Source organism: Tiliqua scincoides, chromosome 2 (assembly GCF_035046505.1).
Source record: "Tiliqua scincoides isolate rTilSci1 chromosome 2, rTilSci1.hap2, whole genome shotgun sequence".
Taxonomy (NCBI): Eukaryota; Metazoa; Chordata; class Lepidosauria; order Squamata; family Scincidae; genus Tiliqua; species Tiliqua scincoides.
The window spans coordinates 31,547,545-31,559,686 of NC_089822.1; the positions used below are offsets into that span (position 1 = coordinate 31,547,545).

Consider the following 12,142-nt stretch of genomic DNA (forward strand, 5'->3'; position numbering starts at 1 on the left):
CTAGCACCTTATTGCAGCAGTTCTCAAACTTTTAGCACTGGGACCCACTTTTTAGAATGACAATCTGTCCAAGACCCACCAGAAGTGATGTCATGTTGGAAGTGACATTATCAGGCAATTTAAAATAAATAAGTTTTAAAAATTAAAGTAAAAAACAATTAAATAAGCAGAAGCCAGCCCTCTTCCAAGTGAATTTCCTTTGTAGCCTTCCTACAATAACATCCCCCTCCAAAATCAGTAAGGTTTTCAACCCTACCCAGTGCCCCGTTCAATTTAAGAACTTCTGTTTAAACCAGATCACTGTCAGGATCCACCTGGCTTTGCAAGTCTCAAAAGTTCACCTTATCAGCTGAAGCCTCTGTTTTGATCCTTTTCAGTGGATGGGGGGAGGCTGCCTTCTGGAACATTTGTTGAGTTCCCGGGGGCTGGGGTGCGCTCCCGGTGTGAGCTCCCGGGGGCTGGTGTGTGGGGAGCCGGGGGTGGGGCTACGACCCAGCAGTTATGCCAGATCCCAACCCCGTCCCCGTGGAGAATGGAGCGACTTCAAGCCGCTCCACTCTCCTCGGACTTGCACCACCTCCAGAGGTGGCGCAGGTCCAAAGAGATCCATTGGGGCCAGCAGCCCTTACCCAGGGGTAAGGGGAAGAGTTTCCCCTTGCCTCTGGCTGAGCCGCTGCTGACCAGAAACCCACATTGGATGCAGCAGCAGCCTCCTGGCTTGCCTGCTCCAGCGCAGGTTTGGATTGCACCCGTAATCAAAATTATAAGCCTTGAGCAGCCCAAAACTTAGCAACATAATCTTGCCTTTCAGAGAAATTAATTAAAATGTTAAATTTCATAGTAGCATTTTGTATTAGTTATTTGTGTCATCTTAAGATGTTTGGTTCATATTTCATGAATGTCAGGCAGTGTAATAATTTGGTTTCCAGTAGCATACACTATGGTATTTTCATCATCATTTAATATAATTAATTGCTTTGGAAAGTAATGGAGACTATAGTAGAGTAATTCAACATGTTTTAACTCAACGAACAGATGGAGCACCACAAACTGAGATGAATGGAAAATGTTCCAGTGAATTGAATGGAAAAGCTAATTTGAACAGTAAACTAGATGTACAGTTTGATGAATTCAAAACTGCTCAGAGTAAAAGAATGCAAAATAATTTTAATGAAAATTGCCAAAATGCACATTTGTTGTCCTGTGATAACGCAAAGAATGTTTCTTCAGAAACTCATCAAACCAAAAAGCAACGAATAACAGCAGCACAAGGTAAGCAGTTAATGATTTTTATAAACAAATTTTCCTGAAATGAATGTTGTGGTTGAAGTGTAGCAGGTTTACCTTTTTACTTTGGGTATAGTAAGATATTCGTAGTCCTCCTTCAGTTCTGGATTTAGCTGGAAATGAGTTTCAAGCTTGGATCCTTCTTTCACCACTCTTCACTGTGTTGAAAAACTGAGGTAGTAGATAAATTGCCTACATTTATTTGAATGTGACTACTCCTTCAGTAGGATGTATTTATATTTGTGCCTTGCCTCAAGTTCATAGTTCTATTTGTTGTATTCCTTTTTCTCAATGTATTGATTGTATGCAGTAGCTGCAATTAACATCCTTGTTAATGAAAACTATCCTTTAGTACCATGGTTCCCAACCTGGGGTACGTGTACCTCCAGGGATACTTGCCAGGACCTTTAGGGGTACTTGAAAAAGAGTTGAATAATGGCAGAAAAAGGCAAGCAGTAGTTGAAAACATATAAATTTGGAATAACAACAACTATATTAAACATTTTGCTAATGTGAGGGGTACAATTTATGGAAATAGGCTGCCAAGAGGGCTACCAAGAGGTAAGTGAAAAAAAAAGTTGGGAACCACTACTTTAGTAGCAAGGAACTCAGGTTGGCATACAATTTTTTAAAAGCAGATAAAATCAAAATAATAAAGTCACAGAATACCAGCAAAAAACCTCCACTAAAATCCAGCAAGGTCTTAAGAAAACACTAATCAAACCCACTGCTGGAAAGCTCTTTGGAATGTTTGGGCAAATAAAAACGTTTTCACCTAGCACTGAAAGAGCATCATAGTTGGCATCAAGGGTGCTTGTCTGTGGACGGCATTCCATATTTGAGATGATATACAAATGTCATTGATATGCCATATTCCATGTTCAGATAGTTATGTCTGATAATAAGAATCATGAGTAGTAGACCATGAAGACTTGGCTCAAGCTTTATCCTTTGTTAATAGCATGCTTGGTACCGATGTGCTTAGTTTTTCTACTCTCAGTATCCAATCTGGGTAAGCACAGCATGTGGGGGGGGGGGAGAGGGGCTTTAACCCTGTCATGATCCCCCCCCCAGGGCCTCTGAGAGGAATTTTTTCAGGGGGTACAAAGTTTCTTTTGGGTCCCTTTGCAAAGGGGTGGTGGTGGTGACAGGTGAGCAGAATGGGGGTAGGGAGGGGCAAAACGGTGGGGAAAGGGTGGAGACTGCTAGAAAAGTCTTTGGAGCCTAGGACTATCCACCCATGTGGCATCAGCAGCTAGATACAGTAAAATGGAAAACCAAACTCCCCTCTAAATCTTTTAAATATAGAAAATCATGCAGAAAATTAGCATCATATTTAGGCTCACACTAGAATGGAAATGGTCCTGTGTGTACCAAAACTTGCTTCTACAGCCACTGTAGTCTTGCAGCTGTGTCTCTGAGCTTCAATACATTCCCTCATGGTAAGCAGATCCACAAGCCAAAGAGCTACTGCAGCAGGCCAGTTTTGATTTGATGATGTGTTAAGGAGTGTCATGCATGCATTCCTTGGCCCAGCATATATGGCTTGCCAGTAGCTGTAGCTGCACGCTCATGGTATTATTCCCAGCATCCCATGTGGGCAACAAGTCTGAGTAGATAGGAAAATGTAAGATCACAGGAAATTTCTGGGACCCCTCCTTTGGCTCCTGGGCCCCCTTTTTGACCCTGGGCCCAGGTACAAATTATCCCCTTTATTCCCCTCTCCTAGGCCCTGCCCCCCCCATAGCTTCTGTTTTCACCAAAAGGAAAGCTCCTATTAGGGGCCCTGTTTCTCAGCCTAATCTCAAAAGGTTATTGTTAAAGCTGCCTGAAAGGATTTTCCTGGCTGGATATTTTATTTTGGTCTTTTAGAGGTCTGAATAAATTGATATGCATTTTGATATAAATACATTAGGTGTGAACAGTTTTATTCAACCATGGCCTATCAGCCTGTTCATTTCAGTGGCATGCATTTTGCTTCCTTTTGAAAAACTACAGTTTGGGTGCTTCAGTACAGCAGTAGCAATTGAAAGCACAAGGGCCACAATCCAACACAGAATAAAGTATGCTGAACCCACTGTTCCATTAATTTGAGAACAATTAATGCTTTCTAGTGGACTAGTATGAATTGAATCTAGAGTTTGGCACAGTGTATCTAACAAAATATTTTCCAAGTTTGTTAATGAGTGCATAATATGTTTAATATGTCTTTAGACTCTTCACATTATAGCAAAATGGAGAAAACAACTTCTTCTAGCCAACAGTTACCATCTGTAGTAGACAGAATATACAAAAGAAATACTAAAGGAGAAACTTGTTTGCACATGGCTGCTAAAAAAGGAGATTTGTCTTTAGTGAAGTCTTTAGTAGCATCTGGAGCATGTGTGAATCAAAAAGATAATGCAGGTTTGCTATTTTTTTAAGCTATGTTTTCTGCCACTGTAACCCAGAAATCACAGCCTTATTCTTGTAGCAATTTGTCTTCCTTACAGCTACTTAGTCAGGTGGGATTTTGAATTTCCTTCTTTGTGCAACAGACCCATGTCATATCACAAACGACTTTTAAGGCTTCCTTCAGTTTCACAAGTGCTTTGTCATGTGACATGCTGCTGAAACACTATTTCAAAGTCCTCTTCTGCATATGGAACATAAGAACATAAGAATAGTCCCACTGGATCAGGCCATAGGCCCATCTAGTCCAGCTTCCTGTATCTCACAGTGGCCCCACCAAATGCCCCAGGGAGCACACCTGATAACAAGAGACCTGCATCCTGGTACCCTCCCTTGCTTCTGACATAGCCCATTTCTAAAATCAGGAGGTTGCACATACACATCATGGCTTGTAACCCGTAATGGATTTTTCCTCCAGAAACTTTCCTCATAACTAGCCTTTCCTCATAAGGAAGGTGCCCCAGCCCAGGAATCATCTTAGTTGCCCTCTTTGCACCTTTTCCATTTCCACTATATCCTTTTTTGAGATACAGCGACCAGAACTGGACGCAATACTCCAGGTGTGGCCTTACCATTGATTTGTACAACGGCATTATAATATTAGCCGTTTTGTTCTCAATACCTTTTCTAATGATCCCAAGCATAGAATTGGCCTTCTTTACTGCCGCTGCACATTGGGTCGACACTTTCATCGACTTGTCCACCATCACCCCAAGATCTCTCTCCTGATCTGTCACAGACAGCTCAGAACCCATTAGCCTATATGTGAAGTTTTGATTTTTTTGCCCCAACATGCATGACTTTACACTTACTTACATTGAAGCACATCTGCCATTTTGCTGCCCATTCTGCCAGTTTGGAGAGATTATTCTGGAGCTCCTCACAATCACTTCTGGTCTTCACCACTCTGAAAAGTTTGGTGTCATCTGCAAACTTAGCCACCTCACTGCTCAACCCTGACTTCAGGTCATTTATGAAGAGGTTGAGCACCGGTCCCATGATAGATCCTTGGGGCACACTGCTTTTCACCTCTTTCCATTGTGAAAACTGCCCATTGACACCCACTCTCTGTTTCCTGGTCTTCAACCAGGTCTCAGTCCAGGAGACGACCTGCCCTCTAATTCCCTGACTGAATGGGACTAGTCATGAAGTAATTTGGATCCAGAGTAGTGTATTTATAAATCTTTAAAATATGTTTTGTACACATTTACATGTAATAGCTCATGTATTTTATTTACACTGGTGATACATTAACATGTGGGGTGTTTCTTGTCTCATTTTGAATTTACCAGGCTGGACACCAATTCATGAGGCTTCCAATGGGGGATATACTGAGGTTATTGCCGAGTTACTAAAATCTGGTGCTGATGTGAATTGCAAAGGTCTAGATGGCGTTTTGCCAATTCACAATGCTGTCTCAGGCAATCACTTTGAGGTAATATAAAGCTAGCCACATTTCCTCTTCTCTAGAATTTATTAACCAGCTTCTAACTCTAATTTCATATTGTGATTGAGAAGAAAGCCTACTTTATGCCCTCATCCTTTGTATGTTTGAATTAATGAAGATGCAGGAGAGATTTTCTAAATGTAATGGAAGGCACTTTGATAGGTTCTTAATATCTGCAACCGAAGACAGATTGTTTGTCTAGTCTGCCCTTGACAAGTACATAGTGGCAAGTAAGGCATAATGAACTTCATTTTTGCTTCTGGAATCCCCCAGAAACTCTTTTAATGTTGGTTGACATGCTAGCATTGCTCCTTTCCTCTTCTTCCATTTCCCTCTCAATTCTCATAGAAATCATGCTAGTTTTAACTACATTCACAACATTCATGCAAAATTAAGTTGAATGTCAGTTTTTCATCTTAATATCAGCCCTTTGTCTGGAGTATTGTAAATGTATGCAATTGTAAAAAGGTAGTCATGCACTGTATTACCTAAGCATTTTACAACGTAATAGGAATGCTAATTAACAAATATGTTGCAGGTGGTACGGTTACTATTGCACCATGGTGCAAACGTTAATGAGACAGACAACTGTGGGAAAAATGCCATGGATGAAGCCACCTGTGATAAAATGATAGAACTTCTTAAGTCTTATGGTGCTACTGAAACAAAAAAGACTTCTAGGATGAGTGATGTTGCTGGTAGGTTTCTCTTTTCATGTTAGTTGCAACTTGTGATTTACGTTCAACTGGAATACAATACTGCAGTGGTTTTCAAACTATCTAAGTCAGGGGTCTCCAAACCCCAGCCCGGGGGCCAGATGTGGCCCGCAGTGAGCCTGTATCCGGCCCACGGCCAGCCTCTTGTCCCCTGAAAGCCTCTGGCCCACTTGAACTGAACATGACCAGAGCTGTGCTCTGATTGCATCTGAAGGGTTTTCTGAGGGCCAGAGAGTCTGAGTGAATAAGCCCACTCATTCATTTTTTCATTCATCTGAGTACCATCTCTAATTTATTTATTTAAATTTCATATTTAAATCTTTTCTGGCCCTCAGCACTGCGCCAGGTGTTTCATGCGGCCCTCTGGCCAAAATGTTTGGAGACACCTGATCTAAGTCATTGCGGAGGTGGGGGGGGAGACAGTGGGGGCGGGAGGAAGGCAGCGTGATCCCCAGGATCGCGCCACTCAGGGGGCTGCAGGGGCTTGGCTGTAGTTACGAGAGCCTCCTGCAGCCTCCAGGGGTGCGGAGAGCCCTGCGCAACCGTCTGCAGGGCTCCCCGAAGCTTCAAAAGTTAAAGTGGAGTGATCACACTCCACTTCCAGTTTAGTGGAGGTGGGGCGCAATCATTCCACTTTCACTTCTAAAGCATTGGGGAGCCCTGCAGGCAGTCGCACAGGGCTTTCCACACCCCCGGGAGGCTGCAGGAGGCTCTGGTAAGTACAGCCAAGCCCCTGCAGCCCCCTGAGTAGTGCGATCCTGGGGATCACGTCGCTGCCTCCTCCCTGCCTCCTGGCTGCCCCAGTCCCTTAAAGGGAAAGAGGTCAGGGCCATCAGGCTGGGGCGTTGCAACACCCCAGTTTGAAAAGCCCTGCAATACTGGTTTTATTCTGATGGTGTTTGTTTTCCAGGGTTCTACTCTGTATTATCCATATATTATTTTTACATAAGGTATTCATATATAATGTAAACCATACATTAAGCCCAACTAATTTCACTGTGATTAATGTGGACTTTGTTGTCAGAGGATTGCACTCAATGGCAAGGCCAACTTTCTTTTTGAAAAAATATATACTTTTAAAAGTGCAACTTATATGGATTTTTTCCTAGTGCCTGCCCACCAAAAATTGTGAAGCTTCTTTTAGTGTGGTTCACATCAGCCTACTTCCTGATGAGACAGTGTTGCAAAAAATATTTCACACTACGCAGGCTCCTTGCAATGTTCAGGGCACAATTCAAGGAACTGGTGTTTTAACCTCTAAATCCAAAACAGCTTGCCTAATATTTTTCTAAGAGCACCACTTTCACTCTCTCATAACAGTCTGTCTTTGCAACAAGTTCAAATAGTTGGGGCATGCAGTTTATTGTTGTGGCCACTTTTCAGCTGTTGATCTCCTTCTAGTAAAGGGGCCCCTCACCAAAGCAACAGCCATACTGGTGATGGTGGATTGGGCCAAGGAAGGGGTTAGGATTCGGCAGGAGCCTCTGAGCCGAACCTGCCCCAAGGCCTGATCCACTTTCCTCCTTGCCCATCACCTCTCTGTTACACCTGCCCCTGTCTTGTTCTTCCAACCTCCTCCTTCCTCTTGACTCCTACACAGTGTTACTGGCAGTGACAGGTCTGCTATCCATGTGCAGGCCTGGCCACAGTTACTGGCACGATTGTGTTTGCAACAGTCATAAAGCTGTTAATGCCACGGGAACACTCATTCCAGAGACATAAATGTTCCATAGGACTGGACTGTAAACAATCTAAAACTTTTCTATTCAGGCAATATATTATGACTGGTTTAGGAAACTGTGTACAGCTTAATTGTATTTTAATTTGAAATATAAAATATGTAAGGCACATTTAGGTCACTTTTACGTCCTATTAATTTCAGTGGGAAACAGATTAGTTCCACTGAAATCAGTGGAATTTGAATATGCTTTCATTTAGTCATACATCTAGTATTTTTATTAATTACTGTAGAATTTTGTTGCTTAGTCTGAGCCTCTGGAAATGAAAAATTCAGATAAATACATTTTATTTATCCAGATTTTCCTCAGTTCAAAACCTTTAGTTTTTGCAAATATTATTGAATTAATAGTGTTAGAATTAGGGAAAAAATAGAAATAGCTTTAGGAAAATAGAATTAGGAAAAAGGCCCTGTTGCAGGGGACCCTCTTGAGTTGTGAAAGGCAGCAGTGAGGCACTGGGGGTTCTGGCTCCAGCAGCAATGACCTGGCCAATGGGGCCTCAGAAAGGAGCATGGAGGAAGGGGGTTGCATCACCCTGGTCTTTCTCCCCACCTGCTGGGGTTCCTGGGCTCCCAGCTGGGCTTTCTGCTCCAGCTGGCTGCCTAGCCCAGACTGCCATCATTCATGGCTAGGCTTTATGCTGGTGACCAGCCTCTCCATGCCCTGCCTCTTCTTGGGAGGGCTAAAAGGCTGACTGGCCCCTCCAGGCCCTGCCCCTTCCTCCTTGGGATGGCTAAAAGTCTGGGGCCTTGTGCTCCTCCCCCCTCCTTCCTTTCCCTGGCTCTCCCAGCCAGTGTCCATCTCAAAATTGGCCTCAGAGTCAGTCTCCTCCTCCCCTCAAGCCCCCCTTTCACCCAGCAAGCAGCATGTTCCCAGGGCCTGGGGGGGGGGTAAAGGGGGTAATTTGTACCCAGGCCCAGGGTCAGAAAGGGGGCCCAGGAGACAAAGAAGGGGTCCCAGAAATTTCCTGGGATCTTACATTTTCCAGTCTCACCTAGACTCACTGTCCACGTGGAGTGTTGGGGGCATTACTTTGGGCACATGGCGGTGACTACTGCCACAAGCCAAACACACCAGGCCCAGGAATGCATACATTCCTTAACAGTATCACATCTGGGAGGAAACTGACCTGCCACAGTAGTTCTTTGGCTTGTGGATCCATTTACCTTCAAGGGGTGTACAGGAGCTCAGTGGCACAGCTGCAGGACTGCAGCTGCTGCAGAAGTCAGTTTTGGTGTACACAGGACACTTTTCATTCTAGTGTGAACCTAAATACAATTATACTAATCTCCTGAAATGATTTTCTATATTTGAAAGATTTTAGAGAGACTTAGAAGTGTGTTTGGTTTTCCATATTATTGTATCTAGCTGCCAATGCCAGGCAGGCAGGTAAACTTAAGCTCTGGATTGGGAAGACTGGTAGATCTGGTCTCCAAAGACTATTCCAACTGTTACATAAGAACGGCCCCACTGGATCAGGCCATAGGCCCATCTAGTCCAGCTTCCTGTATCTCACAGCGGCCCACCAAATGCCCCAGCGAGCACACCAGATAACAAGAAACCGCATCCTGGTGCCCTCCCTTGCATCTGGCATTCTGATACATAGCCCATTTCTAAAATCAGGAGGTTGCACATGCACATCATGGCTTGTAACCCATGATGGATTTTTCCTCCAGAAACTTGTCCAATCCCCTTTTAAAGGCCAGATGCCATCACCACATCCTGAAGCAAGGAGTTCCACAGACCAACCACACGTTGAGTAAAGAAATATTTTCTTTTGTCTGTCCTAACACCAGAACCAGGGGACATCCACTAAAATTGAGTGTTATGTGAGAGTGTAAAGAGCATCTCTCTATCCTTCCCATGCATAATTTTGTATATCTCAGTCATGTACCCCCTCAGGCGTCTCTTTTCTAGGCTGAAGAGGCCCAAACGCCGTAGACTTTCCTCATAAGGAAGGTGCCCCAGCCCAGGAATCATTTTATTTGCTCTCTTTTGCACCCTTTCCATTTCCACTATGTCCTTTTTGAGATGCGGTGACCAGAACTGGACACAATATTCCAGGTGTGGCCTTACCATAGATTTGTACAACGGCATTATAATAGTAGTAGTTTTGTTCTCAATACCTTTCCTAATGATCCCAAACATAGAATTGGCCTTCTTTACTGCCGCCGCACATTGGGTTGACACTTTCATCAACCTGTCCACCACCACCCCAAGATCTCTCTCCTGATCTGTCACAGACAGCTCAGAACCCATTAGCCTATATGTGAAATTTTGATTTTTTTTTGTCCCAATGTGCATGACTTTACACTTACTTACATTGAAGTGCATCTGCTATTTTGCTGCCCATTCTGCCAGTCTGGAGAGATCCTTCTGGAGCTCTTCACAATCACTTCTGGTCTTCACCACTCGGAAAAGTTTGGTGTTGTCTGCAAACTTAGCCACCTCACTGCTCAACCCTGTCTCCCTGATATGAAGTTGAAGAGCACCGGTCCCAGGACAGATCCTTGGGGCACACTGCATTCCACCTCTCTCCATTGTGAAAATTGCCCATTGACACCTACTCTCTGTTTCCTGGCCTTCAACCAGTTCTCAATCCATGAGAGGACCTGTCCTCTAATTCCCTGACTGTGGAGTTTTTTCAGTAGCCTTTGGTGAGGGACCGTGTCAAACGCCCTGTGAAAGTCCAGATATATAATGTCCACGGGTTCTCCCAGATCCACATGCCTGTTGACCCTTTCAAAAAATTCTAAAATGTTTGTGAGGCAAGATTTCCTCCAGACTCCAGGGTGGCAGTTGAGGTCCTGGAGCGCTGTCTGGACCTAGGGAGGTACGTCTGGACCTAGGGAGGTACGTGGGGCGGCGGCAAGAAATAGGGCCTTCTCAGTGGTGGCACCAACACTATGGAATTCCCTTCCCCTTGACTTAAGAACGGCTCCCTCTCTTGTAACTTTCTGGCGAGGCCTGAAGACCCTCCTGTTTAGACAAGTCTTCTGAGTTCCTGGCCTTTTTAACATCTTTTTAACATCTCTTAACATTTTTCAACATCTGCTCACAGGCCTGATCCTTTTCTAATTTGCTGCCCTATGCTCTTACCTGTTTTTTTATCTGACTACTGTTTTTATAATATGTTATGTTTTTATCTGCTTTTAAATTATGTTTTTAACTTGTTTTAACCTTGTTTTGTAAGCCGCCTTGAGTCCCTTCGGGGAGAAAGGCGGGGTAAAAATAAAGTATAATAAATAAATAAATAAAAAGACTTACCCTTACAGAAGCCATGCTGATTCTCCCTCAGCAAGGCTTGTTCATCTATGTGTTTTGAGATTCTATCTTTGATGAGGCATTCCACTATCTTACCCGGTATAGATGTTAGGCTGACTAGCCTATAGTTTCCCGGGTCCCCCCTCCTCCCCTTTTTAAAGATCAGTGTGACATTTACTATCCTCCAATCCTCTGGCACCATGGCCGTTTTGAGGGACAAGTTGCATATTTTAGTCAAGAGATCAGCAACTTCATTCTTCAATTCCTTAATAACTCTTGGGTGGATGCCATCCGGGCCCGGTGACTTATTGATCTTTAATTTATCAATGAGGTCTGAAACATCTTCTCTTTTATCTGACTTAATTCCTTGGTCAGGAGGGGCCTTTTGGGCAGCGGTATATGCCCGAGTTCTTCTGCCGTGAAGACAGATGCAAAGAACTCATTTAATTTCTCTGCCATCTCTAAGTCTCCTTTTATCTCCCCTTTCCCTCCCGTACCACCCAGAGGGCCAACTGCTTCTCTGGCGGGTTTCCTGCTTCTAACATATTTGAAGCAGCTTTTATTATTCCCCTTAATGTTGCTGGCCATGTGTTCCTCATAGTCTTTCTTGGCCTCCCATATCATCTTCTTACATTTCTTTTGCCACAGTTTATGTTCCTTTTTATTCTCCTCATTAGGGCAAGACTTCCATTTACGGAAGGAAGCTTCCTTGCCCTTTACGGCCTCTCTAACTTGGCTGGTTAGCCATGTGGGCACCCTCCTGGACTTAGTCGAGCCCTTCTTCCTTTGTGGTATACACCTCTGCTGGGCCTCCATTACTGTTGTTTTAAGCAGCCTCCATACACTCTGGAGAGATTGGACTCTTTTTACCTTCCCTTTCAACCTCCTTCTAACCAGCCTCCTCATTTGAGGGAAGTCTGCTCATCGGAAGTCAAGGGTTTTTGTGAGAGATTTAGTCTTACCACTTTCCCCTTGCCTGTTCTGCCCACCCTCATTGCCACCCCCCACTCGGTTTCACCCCCTTTCACTTTGGGAAGGGGCCCAAAAGAAATTTTGTACCCCTTGATAAAATTCCTCTCAGAGGCCCTGCCTGTTCCACCTAGGTCTTCCCTGGGTAAATCAGGGAGATCCTGACAGGTCCAATAGTGGCAGCAATCTTATGATTTACTGCTGAAAGTCCTGTTATGGCATAATGAAAGGAGTACCACTGCCATGCGCTCCAAAGCTACTGGCTGGAG

The 12,142-nt window shown here is 44.0% G+C and overlaps 1 protein-coding gene across 1 annotated transcript in view; it reads left to right on the top strand.

Moving 5' to 3' along the window:
* Positions 1 to 12,142, top strand: part of ANKRD31 (ankyrin repeat domain 31) — an 84,057-nt gene that overhangs the window by 49,638 nt on the left and 22,277 nt on the right. Inside the window, exons 16-20 of the mRNA XM_066612544.1 lie at positions 1,036 to 1,272; positions 3,502 to 3,693; positions 5,031 to 5,173; positions 5,724 to 5,883; positions 7,303 to 7,364. Of these exons, the coding sequence (XP_066468641.1) occupies positions 1,036 to 1,272; positions 3,502 to 3,693; positions 5,031 to 5,173; positions 5,724 to 5,883; positions 7,303 to 7,364 (794 nt within the window). The remainder of the gene's footprint in view (positions 1 to 1,035; positions 1,273 to 3,501; positions 3,694 to 5,030; positions 5,174 to 5,723; positions 5,884 to 7,302; positions 7,365 to 12,142) is intronic.